At 48.7% G+C, this 26,289-nt stretch overlaps 1 protein-coding gene across 2 annotated transcripts; it reads left to right on the forward strand.

Annotated features, from left to right (window-relative positions):
• The first annotated feature begins 28 nt into the window (after positions 1-28).
• On the forward strand, positions 29-24,497 carry LOC133343263 (regulator of G-protein signaling 12-like). Of its 2 annotated transcripts, XM_061552712.1 has the most exons (17): positions 29-91; positions 6,671-8,460; positions 9,570-9,659; positions 11,703-11,724; positions 15,161-15,342; positions 15,865-15,957; positions 16,276-16,419; positions 16,679-16,855; positions 17,233-17,397; positions 17,595-17,668; positions 18,637-18,763; positions 19,392-19,494; positions 19,875-19,945; positions 20,396-20,546; positions 21,143-21,787; positions 22,413-22,601; positions 23,481-24,497. In XM_061552712.1, the coding sequence occupies exons 2-17, from the start codon at positions 6,715-6,717 to the stop codon at positions 23,825-23,827; spliced, it is 4,326 nt and encodes a 1,441-aa protein (XP_061408696.1). In that variant the 5' UTR covers positions 29-91; positions 6,671-6,714; the 3' UTR covers positions 23,828-24,497. The 2 variants fall into 2 exon arrangements, with proteins under 2 accessions (XP_061408696.1, XP_061408697.1); XM_061552713.1 differs by lacking the exons at positions 29-91; positions 6,671-8,460; positions 9,570-9,659; positions 11,703-11,724 and adding an exon at positions 13,535-13,778.
• Positions 24,498-26,289: the final 1,792 nt, after the last annotated feature.

A 26,289-nucleotide genomic window follows, 5' to 3' on the forward strand; every position in this document is an offset into this window, starting at 1 on the left:
GGCCTGCGGGTGAGGGGCGGGGCCTGCGGGTGAGGGGCGCGAGATCGCTGCAGCGGCTGAGAGTGCGCGGGGCTCCGCCGTGTACTGTGGGGTGAGTGTAAGTGTGCGTGAGAAAAGTGAAGTTTGTGAGGGTGAGTGAGGGTGGGTGAGTGAGGGTGAGGGTGAGTGAGGGTGGGTGAGCGTGAGGGTGGGTGAGGGTGAGGGTGGGTGAGTGAGGGTGAGGGTGAGTGAGGGTGGGTGAGGGTGGGTGAGGGTGGACGACTGAGGGAGTGCGCGGAGTTGGCGGCCATGTGAGGGCGGTGAGAGGGAGGCTCGTGGGCGAGGGGACGGGACGCGTCGCCATGGCGACCGCGCTGGAGGGTGAACTCGACTCGAGCAACACCGAGACTCACACAACACTCACAATGAGACTCACACAACACTCACACAACACTCACAATGAGACTCACACAACACTCACAATGAGACTCACACAACACTCACAATGAGACTCACACAACACTCACAATGAGACTCACACAACACTCACACAACACTCACAATGAGACTCACACAACACTCACACAACACTCACAATGAGACTCACACAACACTCACACAACACTCACAATGAGACTCACACAACACTCACAATGAGACTCACACAACACTCACACAACACTCACACAACACTCACAATGAGACTCACACAACACTCACAATGAGACTCACACAACACTCACACAACACTCACAATGAGACTCACACAACACTCACAATGAGACTCACACAACACTCACACAACACTCACAATGAGACTCACACAACACTCACAATGAGACTCACACAACACTCACACAACACTCACACAACACTCACACAACACTCACAATGAGACTCACACAACACTCACAATGAGACTCACACAACACTCACACAACACTCACAATGAGACTCACACAACACTCACAATGAGACTCACACAACACTCACACAACACTCACACAACACTCACAATGAGACTCACACAACACTCACAATGAGACTCACACAACACTCACACAACACTCACAATGAGACTCACACAACACTCACAATGAGACTCACACAACACTCACACAACACTCACACAACACTCACAATGAGACTCACAATGAGACTCACACAACACTCACACAACACTCACAATGAGACTCACACAACACTCACAATGAGACTCACACAACACTCACACAACACTCACAATGAGACTCACACAACACTCACAATGAGACTCACACAACACTCACACAACACTCACACAACACTCACAATGAGACTCACACAACACTCACAATGAGACTCACACAACACTCACACAACACTCACACAACACTCACACAACACTCACAATGAGACTCACACAACACTCACAATGAGACTCACACAACACTCACACAACACTCACAATGAGACTCACACAACACTCACAATGAGACTCACACAACACTCACACAACACTCACACAACACTCACAATGAGACTCACACAACACTCACAATGAGACTCACACAACACTCACACAACACTCACAATGAGACTCACACAACACTCACAATGAGACTCACACAACACTCACACAACACTCACACAACACTCACAATGAGGACTCACACAACACTCACAATGAGACTCACACAACACTCACACAACACTCACAATGAGACTCACACAACACTCACAATGAGACTCACACAACACTCACACAACACTCACAATGAGACTCACACAACACTCACAATGAGACTCACACAACACTCACACAACACTCACACAACACTCACAATGAGACTCACACAACACTCACAATGAGACTCACACAACACTCACACAACACTCACACAACACTCACAATGAGACTCACACAACACTCACAATGAGACTCACACAACACTCACACAACACTCACACAACACTCACAATGAGACTCACACAACACTCACAATGAGACTCACACAACACTCACACAACACTCACAATGAGACTCACACAACACTCACAATGAGACTCACACAACGCTCACAATGAGACTCACACAACACTCACACAACACTCACACAACACTCACAATGAGACTCACACAACACTCACACAACACTCACAATGAGACTCACACAACACTCACAATGAGACTCACACAACACTCACACAACACTCACACAACACTCACAATGAGACTCACACAACAATCACAATGAGACTCACACAACACTCACACAACACTCACAATGAGACTCACACAACACTCACAATGAGACTCACACAACACTCACAATGAGACTCACACAACACTCACACAACACTCACACAACACTCACAATGAGACTCACACAACACTCACAATGAGACTCACACAACACTCACACAACACTCACACAACACTCACAATGAGACTCACACAACACTCACAATGAGACTCACACAACACTCACACAACACTCACACAACACTCACACAACACTCACACAACACTCACAATGAGACTCACACAACACTCACAATGAGACTCACACAACACTCACACAACACTCACTCACAACACTCACACAACACTCACAACACTCATACTGAGACTCACAGACTAACACAACACTCACTCACAACACTCAACACTCACTCACAACACTCACACAACACTCACAACACTCATACTGAGACTCACAGACTAACGCAACACTCACAACACTCACACAACACTCACACACAACACTCACTCACACAACACTCGCACTGAGACTCACAGACTAACACAACACTCACTCACAACACTCACACAACACTCACAACACTCATACTGAGACTCACAGACTAACACAACACTCACTCACAACACTCACAACACTCACAACACTCACACAACACTCACTCACACAACACTCACACAACACTCATACTGAGACTCACAGACTAACACAACACTCACAACACTCACACAACACTCACTCACAACACACACAACACACACAACACTCACACAACACTCACACAACACTCACAATGAGACTCACACAACACTCACAATGAGACTCACACAACACTCACACAACACTCGCACAACACTCACAATGAGACTCACACAACACTCACAATGAGACTCACACAACACTCACACAACACTCACAATGAGACTCACACAACACTCACAATGAGATTCACACAACACTCACACAACACTCACTCACAACACTCACACAACACTCACAACACTCATACTGAGACTCACAGACTAACACAACACTCACTCACAACACTCAACACTCACTCACAACACTCACACAACACTCACAACACTCATACTGAGACTCACAGACTAACGCAACACTCACAACACTCACACAACACTCACACACAACACTCACTCACACAACACTCGCACTGAGACTCACAGACTAACACAACACTCACTCACAACACTCACACAACACTCACAACACTCATACTGAGACTCACAGACTAACACAACACTCACTCACAACACTCACAACACTCACACAACACTCACTCACACAACACTCACACAACACTCATACTGAGACTCACAGACTAACACAACACTCACAACACTCACACAACACTCACTCACAACACACACAACACTCACAACACTCACACAACACTCACACAACACTCATACTGAGACTCACACAACACTCACGCAACACTCATACTGAGACTCACAGACTAACGCAACACTCACAACACTCACACAACACTCACTCACAACACACACAACACTCACAACACACACAATACTCACAACACTCACACTGAGACTCACAGACTAACGCAACACTCACAACACTCACACAACACTCACTCACAACACACACAACACTCACACCACTCACACTGAGACTCACAGACTAACACAACACTCACTCACAACACACACAACACTCACACAACACTCAACACTCACTCACAACACTCACACACAACACTCACAACACTCACTCACACACTCACACAACACTCGCACTGAGACTCACAGACTAACACAACACTCACTCACAACACTCACTCACAACACTCACACCACTCACACTGAGACTCACAGACTAACACAACACTCACTCACAACACTCACAACACTCACTCACAACACTCACACACCACTCACACTGAGACTCACAGACTAACACAACACTCACTCACAACACTCACACAACACTCACAACACTCACACACTCATACAACACTCACACTGAGACTCATACAACACACACAACACTCACAACACTCACACAACACTCAAACCGAGACTCACACAACACTCACAAGACTCACTCACACAACACTCACACACAACACTCACTCACAGCACTCACACAACACTCACAATACTCACACAACACTCACACTGAGACTCACAGACTCACACAACACTCACTCACAACACTCAGACTCACACAACACTCACAACACTCGCAGACTCACACAACACTCACACAACACTCACAGACTAACGCAACACTCACTCAACACTCACTCACAACACTCACTCACAACACTCACAGACAACACTCACACAACACTCAGACTCGCACAACACTCACACAACACTCACAACACTCACACAACACTCACACACAACACTCACACACTCACACAACACTCACTCACAACACTCACAGACTCACTCACAACACTCACACAACACTCACAAACACTCACTGATTAACACTCAAACCCACCACTCACACAATACTCACTGATTTACACAGCACACCCACCACTCACACAATACTCACTGATTTACACTCACCACAGCACACCCACCACTCACGACTCACCACAGCACACTCACCACTGCGACAACAATGAGACACCGCTCACTGTGAAGCCTCACAACGACCACTGTTGGGCGCTTCGACACGAGCCCGGCACAGCACACACACACAGAGACTCGCCGCTGACACCACCGTGGAGATTGTGCTCCGTGGTTGAGAATCATCATCGCGAGCCACCCCTCGTGGTCCCGCGATGTATCAACCCGCGAGTCGATCTCATCGCTCCGTCTCCCCGGTGGGCGTCCTCTCTCGGCCGTGTGGCTGCCGTTCCGGTGTTCGTCTCGACCATCGCCCACCGCCCCTTCTGGCCGTGACGAACCCCCCCCCCCCCCCCCCAAAGCCCGCGCTCACTTTGATTCACAGTCGCAATGACTCCTCCATTCGCCCAGCCTGTCCTCTAATCCGCGAGTTATCCTCCCTGCCTCTCGGTCTCATTCCCAGCGTGCATCTCGGGGTGTTCTCAGCATTTGTTAATGAAGGATCGTGTTTCTAAAGCATGCGACATAGCGCATAGCAGGTAGTATACACACGTTGGTTACACCCTTCCTCTTCGGGACCACTGCTACGTTGCTTTACACGAGGATCGAGCTGCACTTTACAAACACACCGCCGCTTGCTCTCGTCCGCCGCTCCGTCTCATCGCTTTGGTCCCAGGCCGCCTTCAATGTCGTGCCCAGGTGCACGCACGCTGCCGGGTTTCCCAGCTGACGCTCCTTCCACAGACGTCTGCTGTCGTCGAGTGGACTGATTGTGCGAGGCTGTTTTTCGCTCGTACACCGAAGAACTCTTCACTGTTATGCTCTCCGCGCTCTGCATTTTCCCAGTTCGAACTTTCGTGCAGAAAAGAGTCACCCAGGAATATCGGAAATTTTACAAATGTGGCTGGGGAATAGCTAGATCATTGGGAATACCCTTACAAAGTCTGGGAGCTACAGGTGCAACTGTGTCAGAGCACTGGACGCAATAAAACAAATCTACAAGTTTAAATAACAATTGAGGCAAAGGCTGGTTCCCCCCATTGTAATGTGGAATGTTCACCACTGGCATCGGCCCACCAAGAGATAACTGCCGCCTTATCACTCGCCAACAAATGGTGCACGTGTATGTAGACAAGTGGCAATGTCAGCAGTAGTGGCTGTGATGGATCCTGCAGCTAAGCTTGCCTCCACTCTAATTAAACAGCATGGCTTTTATGTTATAGATGTTTTTGTATCTAATTAAAATTTCCGCATTTTAATAATGTGCCTTATTGCACCATATTTCAAAATGGGTGTGAACTTTCGCAGGCAATACATTTCATGCGTCGAAATTAATGTTTTGGTTTGGCCACGTCATGATCTGGCCAAATTTGTGTCATGAAACCGCCGCCACCAAACTTGCAGGGTCCTGTCCTGAAGATACTTGGCAGAGTTTCAAGCGAAACATAATGTACTACATCCAATTGCAACATTTAATGATGATAATTGTTTTTTAACTTAACCGCTGAACTCAAACAATATACTAACTGGGGCGTTGAACTTTGTACATGTGACAATCTATTTTGTCTGGCTATTTTGGGTGGGGAAAGTTTTTATGACACATTTGACCAAATAATTACGTGGCTTAACTCAAAAACCAATTATGAATCATAAAAAATAGTTTACATGCTGGTGAATATTTTCCATGTGCGTAGAAGCGACATGTCACGTGCCGTAAGCGCGGACTGTAGAGTATGGATAACTTTGCAATTCTGTTGTTGTGTACAGCAGCAATAGGTCCAGGAACTAAATAGAAATATCGAGGTCTGATAGCTACGAGAGGGGTTCAGGAGAGAGTTTGTGCACTGTGAGCACAGGATGGTCTTTGCGCTGTGGTATTTGTAGATGAGGGCCTCTGCTCACCACAAGTGCTGGAGAACAAAGATGCAATGGACTCGGCACTGGCCCAGGCGAGGCCCGTGGGTCTGGCGGGGCACAGGAGGGAGGATCTGCACGCGGTGGAGCTCGCCAGGGGCCCGCTCGGCTACGGCTTCACGGTGGTGGCGCGTGCCCCGTGCCTGGTGAACTGCGTGCTACCAGGAAGCCCCGCCGACGTGGCCGGCCTGCGTGCCGGAGACCAAATCGTGGCCATAAACGACAAAGATGTGTCCTGCGCCAGCCATCACGGTGTGGTCGCCCTTATTGGGCAATCCCTCCACACTCTGAAGTTAGTGATGGCACAACATTACAACAAACCACATGTTCTTTCAAACAATGAGACATCCCCTTGCAAATACAGAGAATCATTTGAAATGGATGGTGTAATTAAAGGTGCTCCCATATTGCACAAGATGGAAAACAACCATGGCTTGATGACAGACGAGCGCCTGCCTCCTGCCCACAGGGCCCAGTCGCTGGTTTATCCCATTGTGGCGGTCCCACACGCAGGCTCAGGTGATGGAGGCTGCGAGCTGCCATCTCGGTGGGAAGGGACCGATGACCCTGATGATTCACTGTCGGGGGATGTTGACCTCTTAAGCGTTAAAATGATTGTGTGCTATTTGGGGTCAGTGGAGCTACCTTCGTTTGACATGGACGCAGAGGTGGAAGTGTTGTCCACCATACAGTCGTGTTTACAGCGCCTTCGTACCAAGCACAGGATCCATTCCCTTCTGCTCATGAAAATCCTCCAGGACTGCATTCAGTTGTACAATGAAGAACACGCTCTGATCGCCACGTATCCAGCGGACAAGCTGGCCTTCAGTGTCGTCTGTCCGTATGACAGAAATGTAGTTGGCATTGTGACCGTAGCGCACGTCGACGACACTGCGGGTGAGGGCGGCGGTGGTGCACTGAGGATGTCTTGTCACGTGTTTTTTATTGATCCCACTCTGAGCGCACACAGCTGCCATGTTCCAGTTGCCCAGCAGTTTCTCTTCGAGTGCACACCTGACCCCGATACAAACGGCTGCCTCGAGTTTGGAGACTCGAGCCAGACACTGCTACAGTTTGTGTCTGTGCTCTATCGTGAAATGGGAGAAGTAATTGAGAAGATCAGGGCAGTGGCATTTGCTGACGTGGGACACATAGAAGTGGAAGCCAAGAGAAGCGTCTACAGCCTGAACAGTGACAGTGGCATCGGAGGCTTTGGGATGGAGGTGAAGGACTTGCCGTTGGATGGGAATGGCGGCGCAGAGCCTACCGGAGAAACTCTGTTATTAGATGAGAATGTGTCTCTTTACACATCAAGCGTCTCAGTGGGCAGTAATTATAACCGGACTACAGACGGTGCGAGGTTCACTGCACTGATCGACAACGATACTCAAGGGGCATCTCGACGCAATGACGTTTACCTTGACAAACGACGCAATACAGAGGATTGTTCTTGCAGCAAGGACGCTGGCGTAGCCGCGAGCGGATCGCCATCCGTCGCGGAGTACAATGATACCCAGGAGTACTGTGCTGGAGAAGGAGCATTGTGCGTGGCGGAGGGAGTGGGCCGCGACCACGCTGAGTCAGCGAGTTACCCACGCGACCTGCCGCCTCCCATGATGCACATTGAGATGAACAAGTACAAGAAGGCCGTCGCTCCACAGCAAAGAGCTGAGGGCAACACGTCCGACAGAAGCTCACTCACTCAACAGCTTTCTCAAACCAATGAGGATCTCACCCGGCCATCACTCAGTCAACCAGAGGTACAATTCAGTGCGGTTTAATGGAATATAGTTTAATGTGGTGTGATATCAAAGCTTCTATTGAATACACACAGAAACTGTACGGCTGCTCCATAGGGAGCTGTATTCATGCCTATACAAACAGCAGGGTGGTGCGCAGTGGTGAGGCTCGTGCCTCACGTCAGGAAGCGCCAGGGTTTGTTTAACAAAAACGTGCAATATATCTTGTAATGGCCAAACATCCTCATGCTGAAAATTTACCTGCAAATTTCTCAATTGGGATAACTACAGGTGAAATCACCAAATGTTTTCGCTAATTAGAGAACGTGACATTAAAGATGCTGTGACGTCATTCGCAAGAGTTGGCCATTGTGTGCGAGCGTAACAGTCCAAAAATGAAAAATGACCCGTAAATTGGATTACACACAGCAGCAACATCACCTCCCGACTGCGAACATTTGGCAAGACCCTCCTGAAAGTAAGTTGAGATGTGGCTCCACTTTGATGCATCGTGCGGTATAAGGTCCCCACAGTCGTATTGTCTGTTTTGTAAAATAGAGTTGTCATGTAATTATCGTGCTCATTTTGTTAATAAAATATTTATTTTGCCGACAAAATATTTGCGAACAAACACAAATAGAAGTACCAATGAATCGGTGCTTTACAAAACGTTTCCTGGAGGCCGAGTGGAGAACGTTAGATCACAGAGGCATCCAAGGGCACATGTTCGGCGAAATGCATACAACAAATACATTTATGGCTTTAGAATTGCTCATGCACACACACAATTCTATTTATTGCAGTGGTGGGGGATGAGCATCTGACATTTCTTCGTGGTGAAACGTACATCTCGAATTTTCTGCACATGATTAGCATATAATTTTACCGCTTCATTAGTGTGCACACAGTATTCTGCGTGGAGTATTTGTGGATTATATTTATTTCCGTAGCCTGTCTGGCTTACTTGAGACCTGCCAGCTTGAAGAGGTTTTAATGTGTTTGTCACTGTGTGTAATGTGATGAAGCAGAATGTGAAGCTAAAGTATGGTGTTAGCTGAAACTCCAGCGAGTGTGAGAGATACTTGTTTATTCACGCTCATGCTTAATTGGTGCGGTGTGTTTCCATGCAGGACTTGGAGTCATCTGGAAGGCTCACAGATCCCATCACAAGGACAGGACACAACGGAAACAGATCCACACGATCGGCTGACGCACTGGATGTGAGTGTTGGTTGGTCTTCACTTCCACCGCATGGGCACTGCCTCGCGTCACATCTCCTGGGCATCGACCCTGAGCCTGTCACTGGCTGTGCCCTTCTCTTGACTCTGAGCCTGCCACTGGCTGTGCCCTTCTGTGGGTCTCAGCGCAGGGTGCGGCGTGTGGGTCTCAGTGCAGGATGTGGGTGGCTGTGCGGGGCACATTCCCCTGTGTGTGTGTGTGATGCCGGCTTGCCTGTTGCCCTTACCCCACACAGACACCCATGGCAAATAAGGAGATCCCGCTGGCCTCTGTGTGGTGCCCGTCAGCTCTGCGCGAGTATTTTTATCCCGATTGTGTCATCGGGGTCATGCAGCAGGGCATCCACCTGCAACCCTTCAATCAATGTTGTGCATTGTTATTGCACTGGCTAGCACTGTCGCGTGCCTAGTAGTACAATTCATGTGGGCTGTGTCCATATTCACAGTCATGCTTTCCCCCTCAAAAAAAATATGTATAATTCTAGATGATTCAGCTGCACATCAGGTTACCATGTGTGACGTCGAACGAACCTGCCGGTGAACACCATAAAAAGGAGAGAGGCAAAATCACGTTATTATTATAGGGCCTCATTGAGTCTCAGGGCTCTGTTTCAGGAGGGTCCTACCAATTGTTTTTCAGTAGGGGGTGATATTCCGACAATGTAATGCCAATTGAGAAAAGCAGGTACATTTTCAGCTTTGGGAAGCTTGGCCAATGCCAGTCACATTGTGTGTGGTGTTGCACGAGCGTGGAGGATATGGTGGGCGGCATGCTCGTGCCGAATATAACCAACACACGTGTGGGAGTCATCGCTCGTAGGTGTGGGTGCTGTGCCCCAGGCAAGGGCTGTTGTCACCTTCTGTAATCCCGAGGAGCACTTAACTGTGATGGTTACTGGTCCTGTGAACTTCACTCATTGATTGCTCCACCCATGTTGAGGACTCGGCCTATCAACCAGACTCTTTCATTTCATCAAAACTGTGTTCAACCACCACACTGCACACACAACAACACGCTCACCTTCCCACTCACCGACTCACTCATTCATTCAATCACTCTCTCACCCGATAAATCACCCGCTCGCTCACTCACTCACCAGACTGCAGGTCACCTCATTTCTCATTTCGATTCGTCCCTCGCACTACTCCACTTTGGGTAACCCTTCCACCTTCTCTTTTCTCAAGCTCTTCTAATGGCCTTCCACTCTTACCCATTTCAACTTTGATGGTGCTGTTTGTTGCTGACCGCTTGATATTTTGGGTCTGTGTTTAACGCTTGCGCATGACGAGTGATGCTGGGAGTTGCCTATCCTCATTGTCACCCACTGCCAAATTTTTTTCAAGTTTACACCTAGAAACGCATTCTCATCCAAATATTCACAAAAATATAGTCTTCATTCGAAGCTTTCGTGACTGCAGGAATTACTCTTTGGTTCTTTACGTAAAGTCACGTAGAAAGAAAATAAATTAAATAATAATAGAATACGACGTTTCGATTGCAAGACAAGCAACCGTCATCAGGTAAGAATGAATGAGAAAACAAACCTAGTAAACTTAGAGATATAATGCAATATAACACAGAGAGTCGGCTAACACAAGTCAACACCCCACCTGGTTGATTACGTTCTTCCAAAGATTGCTAATTTGAGAGAGAGACAAAACACAGAAAATGCATTTTCTTTCTACGTGACTTTACCGAAAGAACCAAAGAGTAATTATAGTCTTGATTAATTTTATTTCAGATTTTTCAGAGTCAGAAACTAAATCAATGGTATGAATCATAATTAACAACAAGTACGTAGGCTTGTGTCACGTGTCATTTTGAATATTCGTACAGAAAATAAATACATCACAGTTTAACATCAGTCAAGAAATATGTACAATTGGTATCTAGTAGGTGTGCTCCATGTATATGGGTGTATGTACTCCAAGCTTAAAGGGTGCCACGGTATGATGTAATGCATTGGCGAGTGGCAGTAGCTCTGTGGATTGTGTGTAAATAAGCTGTCTGTTTGTGTTCCACAGGGCACTGTGGCATCAGATGGAGGTAAGTTCTGCGTTCTGCCCTTACTTTAACTTTCATAACTTCCATGTGTTTGTGATGGCATTATGGCGATATCAGGTTGGGGATGTCGCGAGGGTGATGGTGATAATGTGGAGGATGGCGTGTGAAATTAGGAACACGCCCGCTAAGGGAGACGACATCGCGTCTGAAGGGGAAAATGCGTGGCTGTCAGACCACGATGTTTGCGGTGTTAAGCGGGCACGGAGCGGTGAGGGAGAAGGATCCTATGGAAGCAGTGGCTGACGAGCGAGCTGCGGTGGAAACCCAGAGCGCCGCTCGCCGGGGCCCTTGGGTTGTCGGGCCGCGTGCATTCTGGGCTCGCGGGTGCAAGCAAGGCGGCGTGCGTGCGGTCTGCGAGCGTGCGACGTTACGGGGAGCCGGCGACGTCGAGGGACCTCGGCCGGCTGAGACGCAGACAGAGCAGGGGCAGGGAGCGTGGAACGGCAGACGTCGTGCGGGGACCGGGAGAGCGGCACGCGGCACGCGGGGCGCGGGATGGGAGAGCGAGAGCCGGGGGGTGATGGCGGCGGGGTGTCGCTTCGTGTAGTCTTCTCTCTATTGCTTTCCTTCTTCATTTTTGCCTTTATTTTACTCTGTTCTGTCTCAATTACTCTATTTCAACATTATCTAACATCCAATTGCTAAATTTGGTTATTGTTCTCCAACTTTGCAGTGAGTTGATGTGATAATAATGAACATGTTAAAAACTCGTGCACATGACAATTTAATTAGGTTGGCTGTGTCAGGTCGTGGATGGTTACACGACAAAAAACTTCATGAGATGCATTACGTGGGCTGACCCAAAAACAATTATTATCTGTCATAAATTTACACGGTTGTTTGTAAAATTTCAAATTGTATTTCGATGACTGCCACTAAAAAACAAAATTAAACTAAACTATTTTTTTCCTTAATAGGTAAGGCCCACTCAGCTATATAGCTATTTTTTAGAAGCGGCCTGGCCACAAATGATAGCTCAACGAAGTGGCTTATCACGTGTAAATTTATAGCAGCCAAATACTCTAAACGCAGAAACATTCACGCGACCACGGGAAAAACACGCAAACTCCAAATATACAGCAGCAGGCATCGTCAGGGGTGGGATCGAGCCCACGACCTCCCGTATACCAGACAAGGTAGTTAACATCTCGGCACGATGGCACCCCACTATTGATGGCGTGGGGTGATGTGAATGTCGTAAGATATATTTTCATTCCATTGTTTGTGCATAATTGTCAAATGTGTTTTCAGCACACAATATTTAGTTTAATCCCAGGCACGGCATGCATCGGCCTTAGTTCTGTCAGCGCGTGACGGTTGATTTAGCGGCAGCAGCGGCAGCACCGGCAGTGGGGACACTGCTGCTGCTTTTGGGAGATTGGCCAGCGCTCTCAGAGCCTCCCTTGTGAAGTCCTCTTCAACATCCTTTACATCTTAAATATAAAGATGGTTTTGCATCATGTGGGTTGTCATTACAAAACTCGTAAGTTGTGGTTGAGGTTATGTGTCTGGCAAATTAGGATACTTACACGAAATGCGGTTTCATTGCGTTTAATACATAATGCATAGCACGTGCATAATTTACGTTGTGTGTCAGCACGTTGCTAAGGGACGCGCTTTAGAGGGATGGTCTCGGCCGTTGGATTAGTCGTTGACCAAATAAAGCCCGCGATTATGATTTTGTCTGAAAGCAATGGATCAGTTTTAGTGTAAGATGTCACTTTGAGGCTGGTGCAGTGTGTAATGAGTGAGGTGCAGTCCCTGGCAGGTTCGTCCACGTGTGAGCCGAGTGCGTAGGGACGCAGTCGCGCCGTAGTCGTCTCTGCGTGTGCGTGGCGCGAAGTCTGCGTTGCTCCAGTGCCGGCTCGGCTGGTGGCAGTGGCACTCACCGTCCCGGGGACGATGTGTCCGCTGCCGGAGCCGTCATGGGGATGACCCCGCGGCGGGCCGGCGGTCTCGCAAACTCACTCTAGACCTAAGCCGCCAGGAATCACGTTCACTTCTCCCTCATCATGCGTGCAGGATAATGGAATGCGGTAAGACATTTTAATGTTGTGCTATTACAATGAATGCATCTCGTGGTATTCGTTATAATATGTGGTGATCTCCTGGCTGTTTTCACTTTATTTTCTAAACGTATTTACAAGCTCTGATTACAAAATGACAAACAAATAACAAAATAGAGTAAATTACATGCAGATCATAACACTGGTTCATAGGATCCTATCCTCAATTCACTGACAATTATATTTCAGTTCCAACATAACAAATTCTATTGCTATAACTCTGTTTAGATGTGGTAAACTCCTCTCCTTTTCTCGGACTCTGTGTGCCTGTCCACTCACTCGGCCTGGGTGAACACCGCTGCAGACCCCCCCCCGCCCCCTGCTCTCACCGGCCGCTACCGCCAGGGCCTCTTTCCCCCTCGCGGCCCGCCACCGCTGTCACCCCGTCCGTCGGCCCGACTCTCGCTCTCCCGTCCCGCGCCCCGCGCGCCGCTCTCCCTGTCCCCGCACGACGTCTGCTGTTCCGCGCTCCCTGCCCCTGCTCTGTCTGCGTCTCGGCCACTCCCCGAGTCGCTGCCGTCCCCGGTCCCGTCACGTCGCACGCTCGCGGACCGCGCGCACGCTTGCCCTCGCGAGCCCAAAACGCACGCGGCCCAACAGTGTGCAGACCTGGCGAGCGGCCCTCTGGGTTTCCGCCACTCCCTCGCTTTTCAGCCACTGCTTCCCTAGAATCCATCACCATCGCAGTGCCTCTGGATACTAGGCACTAACGAAGCCGCTTTGGGTTAGGGTTGGCTGCGGAGTTTCCGTGATCCCGCGCCCGCGTTACACCGCAAACATCGTGGTCTGACAGCCGCGCATCTTCCCCTTCACACGCGATGTCGTCTCCCTTAGCGGGTGCGTGCCTAATTTCACACGCCATCCTCCACATCATCACCATCACCTTGACGACATCCCCAACCTTATTCTGCGATAAACCCCTCACAACACACGTCTGGTAACTGGTATTTGTACCAACTCTACCATTTCTGTGTTGTTGCTGTGAACAATCGTAATTCTTTTTTGTCTTTACTTTTCAAAGTATTTTTTTCTTCACCTCTGGAAGCCGGTCTGTTGCGGTTCACAACGACTGGTTGAGTGGCATTGCTCCCATGCAGTGCTCTCAGCACCAGGTCAGCGTAGCTCACTCAGACACTTTGTGGTGGAGAAGTCAACAGTGGCTGTCGTGATGGATGGACCCAGCGCTCTAAACGGGAGATGAGCACTGCCTCAATGCTCATGTGTGCAGGAAACCACTTTGTCTATTTTAGTTTTTGAAACTAGTATATTTAGCTGTCTTTCCACTTTCACACTGTCTTGCCTGGGTTTCCTTGTGGGATGTGGAGCTGGATGTTGATGATTGTGTTGGACAGAGTTAGATCGGGGAGAACTGAACTCCAGCAGCAGTCAGCAGAGTGTGAGCAGCAACGCGAGCCTGCCGTCGGCGCTCGGCGTGCGGCGCCAGCAGCAGCTCTCCTACGAGGGCCGCGTGGCCAGTTGGGCCCTCTCCTTCGAGCGCCTTTTGCACGACCCGCTGGGCCTCCGCTACTTCACGGTGAGCGCACGGCCCCGCGGGCCTCACGCCGGCAGAGCGCCCAGTGCAGTAGAACCATCAGAGCTGCACATGCCGGGTGGCAGGTTGGCGCAGTCACAAGTCTGTGCCTCGCTGCAAGAAGGGCCTGGGTTCAATTCCCAACTTGGGCGCTGTCTTTCTGTGCGGAGTTCTTCCCTTGTTCTGCATCGGTTTCCTCCAGTTTCCTCCCATAGCTGAAACCAAAAGTACAATGTACCTGGTGTTGGCCAAACATCCCAATGCTGAAAAATTACCCGCAAATTACTCAATTGGGATCACACATACCGATTTCTCCCCCGACTGCAGAAACTTGAAAATTAGTTTTGAGACTCGGTGAGGTTTTCCTGGCTTAATAATAATATTGATAATAAATACAACACGTACTGTCTGTACTTGAGTTAGAGATTAATGGTATTTATGTTGTTGCACATTGCAAGTATTGGGATTCATCTGTGAAGTAAGTTGTGTTTATTCAATGAAGCAGCCTCCCCTTTGATTGAACAGGAGTTCCTGAAGAAGGAGTTCAGTGAGGAGAACATCCTGTTCTGGCTCGCATGCGAACAGTTCAAGCAGACTGCCTATCACGACAAACACACCGTGAGTATCACTCTCACAGCACTGCCATACACAGTGAGTGTCACTCTTACAATCACTGTCGTTCTCACAGCACTGCAGTGCTCGTAGCACACGTGTTTTGTCTTCAATTAAATGTATTCGAATTAAAAAGAGACGCATGTATTTATTATCTTGGTGAATGCCTTGGCAGAACGCAATTAGGAACATTGTATAGGTAGTATAACACAAGTTACAGGACAATTAGCAGCTGTATATGAAAGTGATCACTTAGCATGTCAGTTTGTTGAATTTGTTGTAAGAGTTGTTGGCTTTATTGGCATTCGCGTCACTTTTTCACAGCTGCGGGAGAAGGCGAGAGAGATCTTCCACGCGTTCCTTTCACGCCGCGCGCCCAACCCCGTCAACATCGACAGCCACGGGCAGCTCTGCGAGCGCATGCTGCAGGATCCTCACGCCCACATGTTCCTGGAGCAGCAGCAGCAGGTACGAGTGTCGTCGCCCGCCTCTCTGCCGTCCTCCTGGACGCGATCGTGACATAGACGCCACGCGAATTTTCACCGCTCCGCGTCGCAGAATGCGTGCGACGAGGGGAGCCCGCCATGAGGCTGCTACGCTAACAGGTGACCGCGCTCGTGTTCGTTTCCACGATTTTAGTCCAACTCCGCTCGTTCACGAATTCTCTCGTCCACGACCCCCGTCCCTTCACGGCGCTGTGGCGCTGCTGTCGCGGTGACGTGTGCAGATTTTCAGCCTCATGAAGTTTGACAGCTACGCACGCTTCCTCAAGTCGGCTCTCTACCAGCACTGCCTTCTGGCGGAGGTCGGGGGACATCCCCTGCCTTCCCTTGCCTCCCCCGCCGTGAGCCCGGCAGCTTCACAGCTCACTGCCAACCAAGCTTCGGCTGCCATTCCGGACCAGGTGACCAGACATTGCGCCCGGTCTCAGTGGCGTTTGCACCGGCTTTGGGACCAAATACGACATTGGCCTTGAACAGGGCAACTGTGAACGAGCACGATACAATTGTCATGATAAACCAGTGGAGGAATTGAACTCGGTTCTCCGTGCGTAAGTAATCAAAAACGTACAGTGGAACTTATGTCAAAATGTCCCAATGTAACAGCACCCATCTGAAAAGGAGTCTTCAGACTCGATGCGACTTTTCTGGGTAAATAAGAAAATATCATCATCGTTATTATACCGATTAAAAATTAATCCCGATGTTGTGTTTACAAATGTGCATGCAACAAAGCAGAGATGGGAAGTGCAACGGTGAGGGCTGTCGTGAGCATGTGTAGGCCGGGACCGATGAGGACTGGTGCCGTGTGGTGTTGCCCGATGGGCACAGCGCCACTCTGCACGTGAGGCCACGCCTCTCCATCCGGGAGCTTCTGCGGTCGCTCTGCGAGCAGAGGGGTCTCCCGCTCGCGGCCACAGACGTCTTCCTGCTCGGCGGAGAAAAGGTGTTTCACTTCACCTGGGTTCAGGCGTTGGCATGGCCTCAGTGCCACGCCGCTTCTGCACATGCTACTCTGCGCACGGCCTAGCCGGCTGCTGTCAAGGAAATTCTCGTGTACGCTAGGCTATAGGCAAGGCTACATACACGCGTAGCTGCCCCATGTGCATGCTACAATAATCGCTTGACTTTTCATCTCCCTAGCCCTTGGTCATGGAGCAAGAAAGTTCTTCCCTGGCGATGCGCGAAATCCGACTGGAGCCCAGGACGCTGTTCAGGCAAGTTCTCGCACACAAGACGACTGGATTTTGCAGTCGGGGACGATATTGCTTTGTCTAATCCCAATTCATTAGCTTGCAGTGAAGCTTTTCAGCATTGAGATGTTTGGCCAATACAATATACAATGTACTGTATGTGTTTAATCTTGAGAAGGAAACTGGAGAACGTGGGAAAAATCCCGATAGAACAGGGGGAGAATGTACAAACTCAGCACACAGAATGACAACTGAGTTGGGTATCAAACACAGGTCCTTCTTGCTGCCAGGCATGAGTGTTACCACTTCGCACTCATCCGCCCATGTTTACCAGTGTCCATGAAGCGTCGTAATGTTTTGAGGAAGGCGCCTCATGGGCTATCTCATCTCAGTGTTTTGTAGTAGAACAACATCCGTTTTAATCCACGGTAATGACACAACCTCCTGGAGAGCTGTGTGTTGATTATAGCTTTCGCACAGCAGTCGCATCAAATCATCACACATGCTAACAGCCACGTAAATAATATAATTAGATGATTTGCATTATACAAGGCATATACATTTCAGACGTGGTCATGTGAACCCAGTCTGACCCCTTATTTACGTAACAATCTCTTCTGTTAGCGCTGTCTCTCCCACAATTCCTTCAGAAGGTGCTTCATGTGCATGGCTGCTGGGTATGTGTGTGCGATCGCTAACAGCACTTGCCCAAACAGTCTGTGGTATATTCTTGGTTCTTTCGGTAAAGTCACGTAGAAGGGAAATAATAAAATAATATTAATATAAAGCAATATATTATATAAAAATATATTTATATTATTTTATTATTTCCTTTCTACGTGACTTTACCAAAAGAACCAAGAAGATGAATCCCTGCAGTCACGAAAGCTTTAAATCAAAAGTCTGTTGTATGTTGAACTTCCTTCATACCGTACGTAGCCACCCGTGCTAAAAAGGCAACACGGGGGATCTTTTCTTTGTTTTGTGCGTAGGCTGGACCTGGTTCCCATTAACAGATCCGTGGGCGTGAAAGCCAAGCCCACGAAAGCCGTCACCGAGGTGCTGAAGCCGATCGTCACCAAGTACGGCATGAAGCTGGAGGACCTCGTGGCTACCATGGTGGGTCCCGCCTGCAAGACGCACGGCTCGCAGGGGAGCATCATTCACCTCGTTACGGAGAATATTGGGCGGTGGCGTGGCCCAGCGATAGCAGCGCTCGCTGCTCATTGCAGAGGTTCACGGATCGAATCCTGCAGTCGCCCTGCTTATTACTGAGGTGCATGATAACGATTATAATAATACTTCTGCTGTGCACCATCTGCTTCAGAGTGGATGTTAAAGATCCCGCGACGCGATTCGCAAGATTCGGCCTTCGTGCGCCAACGTCGGGGTCCACATTTTCCAAATAAAAATAAAACATTGCAGATTACCCAATTGGGATTACGCACAGCAATCATTGCCCCCCACTGCTCTGGATCACTGAGACTATCTTGAGTTCTTACCTGGTTAAACATCGCATTGGCCACATGGTCTTCTTGAAGTAATAATGTTCAGTACCATTGGTTTATCACAAGCAAACTCTGGATCGGTTTGCACATTAATTGTCTCACAAACAGAGTCAGGCTTGCATAAGCCAATGCTGTTTAAACCAACGCATTAACACCGATAATGATGCCCAGCTACGCTCTGAATTCTCCGTAACGGTCAAACGTTTCAATGCGGCGACACAAACACGCGTCTTTCACAGGAAGGGCAGAGCGTCCCCCTCGACCTCGGGATCGCCGTGTCCAGCCTGGACGGGCAGCGCGTGGTGCTGGACACGCGGCGGCAGCAGCTACGCACCCAGCAGGGTGAGGTCCCGGCCGCAGCGGCGTAAACCCGCGCCGAGGCTGCTGCGTCGCCACCACATGCCGCGCTGATCGTTAAGAATCGCCGGATTAGTTTGTTTCAATTTTCTACACAAATGTCTTGAGATTGTTTCTGAATTTATTATTGATTACATCCTGACCGTGCGGTCAGCATTGATACAAATGTCACTTTGTTTTATAGATTTTATATGAATGTGTAGTTACGCTATCGTGAAGCTAATATTCTAACCAAGTTCCCAATGGCTTTTAGCCACAGCACTGAGACTCGATGAGGCTTCCTGGGTAAACAAGTGTTATGATAATAATCTGATGATGGAGCTGAAACGTAGCTCGTGGTGGTCGTGGTGGTGTGTAAATTCCAGGCGGTGACGCTACGGAATGCGGTCACACGCCGCCCGCAACTGCCCACGTGCTCGCAAGCAGCCCGGTCCAGGTGAGTGCCGCTCACGTCACACTCACGTGAACGCATGGGCCAGTGTGAGCAGGGTGGCAGCGCACCCGTGATGCTCACGGTAGCCATGTTGCATGGGGGTTGTCATCTTAGCTTCTGATTGGCTGGTGCAGTGGGAGAGATGTTGTAATCCCTAGCAACCACTGAACGCTCACAGCTTTGCAATCTCACTAAGACCCATGTATTTACTTTGACTGGTGGTCCGTAACCTCTGATGGCATTAAGAATCAAACTGTGATCGCAACCTGCCAGAAAAATTTCAGGAGCGATTTCTGTACACTCGCCCCTGACCAACATCAGCATAGGATACTCAGACGCAGCCTGGCACAATCACCTTCAAGTCTACTTTGTCAAATGTAATAGGTGCTCGTGAACAGATATTGCTTGATCGCTGAGTGGCTAATTGGCGACATGCTTTTGTGTGTAATGCAGGTTCGTTCGGGGAATGAAAAAAAGTCCTATGCAAGACATATTTCAACTGCGAAAGCTATTTTTGGAAGTGGTGAAAAATGTGAAAACTCGTCAAAACAAACTTATATATCAAGAAAAAAGAAAACTGGGACAAAGATGGATGATGTTGAAGGTTAGGACTGTGTGCATTCTAAAAGATGTTACTCGTTGGGGTCCACTAATCCATGTCGGCCGAGATGTCAACAAACAGAACGTTGTCTTTATTCGTGAGCTACTCTACGACGTGCTCTCTGCGTCTCCTGTGCAGACAAAAGAGCATAGCCAGAGGTGTTGCCAGCCCCGTTGCCTGTGCCCACGGCTCGTGCGTGGAGCGTGCCCCATGTCTCTCGGAATCGCCGCGCGTCAGTTTCACGTACGCGGGGTCGTGTGCGCGCTCTGTTCCAAACCAGTCAGTAAGCGGATTTAAAACTCACTGAAGCGGGTAGGCTGTGAAAAGCACGCGTTTTTTTCTTGCGGAACTCAAAATATTTAATTCCCCATGCTAAATGATCCTAATTTGTACTTATATACTTTATCTATATTTATTTATTGTAGTGACTTGCTTACCTTTTCTCTATTGTACGCTCCTATCGTTTTTTTGTATTGTTTGTTGTTGTAACCTGCTGACCTACTCCGACTGGAAATCTGTGAAGAGCTTCATAGCTCATTGGATTGCTGCAGTCTAAATAAAGATTCTAATTGTGATGATATTGCTTTGTGTTTCGACAGAACTATTTGAAATCCTGGTGAAGGCGCAGAGCAATCGTGTCAACGATCAGCGGGGACTGCTTTGCAAAGAGGACCTGATCCTGCCAGACTTCCTCAAGGCAAATTCTGCTCATCACAAGCACAGGCACCACCAGCCTGCAGCCACCAACACATTCACCTCCGCTGCCATCCACAAGAGAGAACTCCACAGAAACCCGCTCGATCACAAGGCCACAGAGCCAGGAGCGCAGAGGACCAACAGGGCCACCCTTGAGGAGTCCAGGGGAAGTTGTATTCCTGCGAACCACAGGACCCATGAGTACTCTCGACTCGAGTCTCTTCCCTCACAGCACAAGAGACCCGACCCTGGTTATTCTGAACGCCCGCGCTTGGGCCCGACGCACCACGAGTCCAATGGCGCCGAGGGGAGTCGCCAGTCCAGGGCCGCCTGCGTAGCGGTTTGTGCGAGAGATGTCAGGGCCACGCGTCATCCCAGCCCCAGCGTCCGGCCCAGTGCGGCGCAGGGTAAGAGGACTCAGTCTGTGCGCACGAGAGACCCGGGAAAGACTCTGCACCCTTGGGAGACGTCGCGCGCCGAGGATTACCGCGCGGGCACAGGGGAGATGGCAACAGAGCACCGTGGAGTGGCGGACAGCAGGATGCGAGGTGAAGTTGTGCCAGACGTGTCTGCTTCTGGTTACAACATTCTGTCTTGGCCACTTCAAGCGTATGTGTAACTCAGTGTTTCATGTGGAGGGACAGCTATATGAAGGTGTATTCTTTGGACATTTATTTTGTTACTGAAATTCTCCACAACACTCATCACTATTTTGTGTCATCTATGATATTATCTTGTGTCGATCTAGAACCCATATTTCACGTATGGTCCTTACCTATAACGTCTGTCAGCTCACCAGCATTGCTTCAAGCGAGCCTGACACAATGCTGATGAGACACCTCATGTCAGGACTCCTCCAGCCTGCTTGTGTTGTGCTCTTCTGTGCAGTCATGTGGCTGATGAAATGTGTAGGAAGTGCTTTTGTTTTTTATGCGGGGAGACAAATACGTGAATCGGGCGTAACGTCTCTTTTTAGTCCATCACGCTAACAAGTATGATTATTACAAGATTGTGCGATATTTTGATGTTGGCGGAGTGTCTAATGCACGTCTATCTGACTACAGGCACCGTCCCACACCACTCATGTTGCCATATACGAACATTATTTACAAAAAACATCTCCCGTGTAAATCATGACCTGCGCCCGCATTCATCCTGAATTCTTGATCTTAGATGATGAGAATGGCAACGAAGGAGCCAAGCGGAATCTGGTGGCCGAATTGGACTTGGCGAGCCACGCCACGGCCATGCGACTCTCCAAAGTGGCCAACCACACCGCACTGCTGCCTAACTGCAACCCGCACGGCGGTGGCGTCGCGTCTCGGCCGTCGCGCGTGCCTCCGCAGTCTGCGCCTCCGCACGGTAACACAGCGCGTCGTGCAACACGGCCTGCTTCCTGCTGCTCGCGAAACTCGCATTCTAAGCGGCGCGCGTGCTCGTCGTAACGTCGTCATGCATCATTCGTAATGGAATTCGCCAAACATCTCGATGTAGGGCCACAGAGCTTGGGCAATAGTTGGTAGCCTTTTCTGGCTGCATTCCCACTTGTCTGCTGTCTACTGCACCTCTGTGCAAACATCGCTAAAGACGCCGCTGTATGAAAATAAGCCGTGATTAGATGTACCATATTGCAACATTCCTATTATCGTAAGGCTATGAACTCACAGAGTTGAAAATTGTGGCCATTCCAACAGAGACAACTGTAGACCAGTTTCATCCTCTCAAGGACTCATCAGTACAATAATACGACCACACATCCCTTGATCTGGTGCATGTATGTATATTGAACTTCTCTCACACCGTACGTAATCATCCGCAGTTGTAAACAAATTGTTTTTTAATCTACATTTAAAAGTGCATGGCTCCAGTGGCTTCCTAATGAAGGCTGAAAGCATTGTACATGCGATGTGATTACATGAAATGCACACAAGGCATGATGGGAGTTGTGACTTGTTGCTGTTTGTGAGCGGCTGACCTCTGCACGTTTTCTCTACACTGATTGATGCGGTAGGCCTTGATGACACTGCTTCATAGGAGGAATGTCTGCCTGTTAGGCTTTACCTGATAAGAGACGTGGATTGATAAGTGTTACCGTTTGTCTCCCATGTAACGGATAAATAATTCTGAATTGAATTTTTGTCACGCAGACTTCCTTTGTCGCAAACCCATTCCCCACATAGCAACTGCGGCCACCTTTATTGTATCACCCGAGGACTGCAAACTCTCATTTGTGCGCTGCAGATCACAGTGCCACGCGGAGCCACAGGCCACCAGGCCGCACCGACGTTCTTGGCACTGAGAAGAAGCCACTTTACCGGGAAGCGCTGGACGTCGACAGCGTGGACTTTGCGAAACCCCGGGGCCCCCCATTGTCCAGAAAAACGCAACACGGGGCACAGGCCACTGACGCCACGCGCGGCGCCCAGGCCTCCTGTAGCCTGGAGCAGGTCGCCCACGAGCTGACGGCGCGACAAGGCCGCACCCGCGTGCCCATCTACCGCCACTCAGGGCCGGCGGCAGCGGGGGCGGGGGACGAATCGCTTTGCAGAACCCGACAAGAAACGATGCTGAAGGCATCTTTTGTTTAGCATCAGTCTGTTGGATACCACACGTTGCGCCATACATTTCTCAGTTCGTCTGGACCTGATATCAAATTTTGTATTTTAAAACAGCATTCTTCAACCCAAGAGGCCCATGGCATAAATGCAGTAAATGCAAAAAATATTATTCTAAACGGCCTAATATCAAATTAGACAACTAATAATTCGACTGACCTATGTTTAGGACCACTAATATATGATGTATTAGTATTTTAACTAAATATAGTGTCAAATATACTGTATTGCTAAGGAAAGTGGTATTAGAATTGCTCAAACTTCACGTGACCACCACAGCCAGAGGAGGTCTTCATCCAGCAGTCGACTGACAAGCGTTACAGTAAATTATTATTTATTAGGAATGTGACAATGCAGCTCTCCACAGTTTGATGACACGTTACAGTTGCAAATCGATTCACAATTGTTTTGGTGTATTTGTGGTATATGTCGAACATTGTGGTGGGACTACAAAAACTACTGGAATATAGTTTATATAAACATGCCAATTCAAAACGATCGATTCGCATCTGCACAAAACAACACGTGCATCTTGAGTGTAGTTAGGATGCATTTCAACGAACCATAGTCTGAGTATTCATGCTTCTGTAAGTATTGCAAAATGCTGCTGGCAAGGTGGATAATAAAGGATGTATCACTCGTTCCTGACCGTCCACATCCGGTGACGTTCATTGTCATGCTTGGTGCAGACACGTACCCACCCACAAGCACCCAACTGTTAATCTCTTTCGGCAGACAATAAACACCAAGTGCAAAATGCACACTGCCCAACAAAGGACCATAGCATTTCAGAGCCAGCCATGCACGGTGTAAGCAAGCCAACCTACAAGATTGCTTTTTACAACATAAATCAGAACCCCAACACATGAGGCAGAGAGCGTGCATTCAAGTTTTATCAGAGTACATATGGATTAACATATACGCACACCAGCCCACGGTCTACATTACAGTTGGTTTATAATTTATTTTATGGTTAAGCCATGTCATGATCTGGCCAAATGTGTGGTAAGACGCTCCACCACCCGATAGCCAAATACATTAAACGGTCACGTGCAATAAAGCAAAGCTCAATTTTTATTGAACCATACAATGGTAAGTCATTATAGACATGTTTAACTACTACGTTGAACAATTCTCATGAAAATGTAGCAATTAAATCAGATTAGCTTGGAAATTCCATGCATTGTATGTAATAACTTAAGTTGGTTGTGGGAATTGCTTGGCGATGTTAGGTGGTGGAGGGTGTTGTAGCATGTATTTGTCCAGAACAGGACGTGGCCTATCCCAAAAATAAATTATGACCCAATGCAATATCAGCTTGCGAAAGGTGTCAAGTTCATAGAGAGTTTTACAAAGTCACTGCAAGGGGCTGCACAGCCCAAATATTCCGAATTCCTGTGACAAATGATAACCAGCTCAATCACCTTTACAGTAACTCAGCTTTAGAAAAACGCACACCTTTACAAACTGGTGGCAACTGCTGCTGCATCAGTGTCAGCGCTGAGTCGGCCATATGTAGGTCTGGGCGCTCACGTGTGTGAAGTTTGTACTGTATTCGTTCCGAGGGGTGAGCACAGAATGGCACAGGTGGAACCTCCAGCAGGGCCAACAAGTGCAGCACAAATGTTTTACTGTATCGAGGTCGTGTATCGACGTTTTTGAGCAAGCCTGACCCTGGTGAGACGCTGTCGAACTCGTCCAGAGGACGACCTCTGCCAAGATACACACTGCACACACACCGCAAACACATCACACAGGCACGTACACACCACACATCAAACTCGTGTCGCTGGGTTTGGATTGCAATGCGCTCACCACTGCCCTCACCCACTGCATAACAGGGGAGGAACACAACATCCACACTATCACTCTGCAGAAGAAGCACACTCAACGCTCTCAGTGTCGTGAAACGCAATCCTCGTGTATAAAGAAATCGAGAGGCTCTATGAAAAGGGAGGTGACCCCACAACTGGGAACTGCAGGGATGAGACTCCCAGCGTATGGTGCTGAATGTGATCAGCACCACTGAGTCGACAGAGGCCCGCTCCTACAGCTCGTGGCTGTGAGGCGCAGTGGGATCGGTAGACCGCCGTGGGGCTGTCACTTGGGGCAATTCAGGGAGTAGAGATACAACAAGGGGTGAAATAGCAGTGGGAGTTCAGCCAAGCCTGGAGAGGATAGGGAGTGGCTGGATTGTGAGCTCCATTGGAAGTTATAGAATCAATATCCGAGTGTAAACAACAACATGTAACATCATTTGATTTGAAGCTTTCGTGACTGCAGGAATTACTCTTTGTTTTTTTCGGTAAAGTAACGTAGAAATAAAATAAATAATAGAATACGACGTTTCGATTGAAACACAAGCAACCATCATTAGGTAAGAATGAGTGAAACAAGTATAACCCGTAAAAACAAAGTTTTTCACTATAAATCCT

Source organism: Lethenteron reissneri, chromosome 17 (genome assembly GCF_015708825.2).
Source record: "Lethenteron reissneri isolate LAM-NWPU_2019-01 chromosome 17, ASM1570882v1, whole genome shotgun sequence".
In the NCBI taxonomy this organism is placed as follows: domain Eukaryota; kingdom Metazoa; phylum Chordata; class Hyperoartia; order Petromyzontiformes; family Petromyzontidae; genus Lethenteron; species Lethenteron reissneri.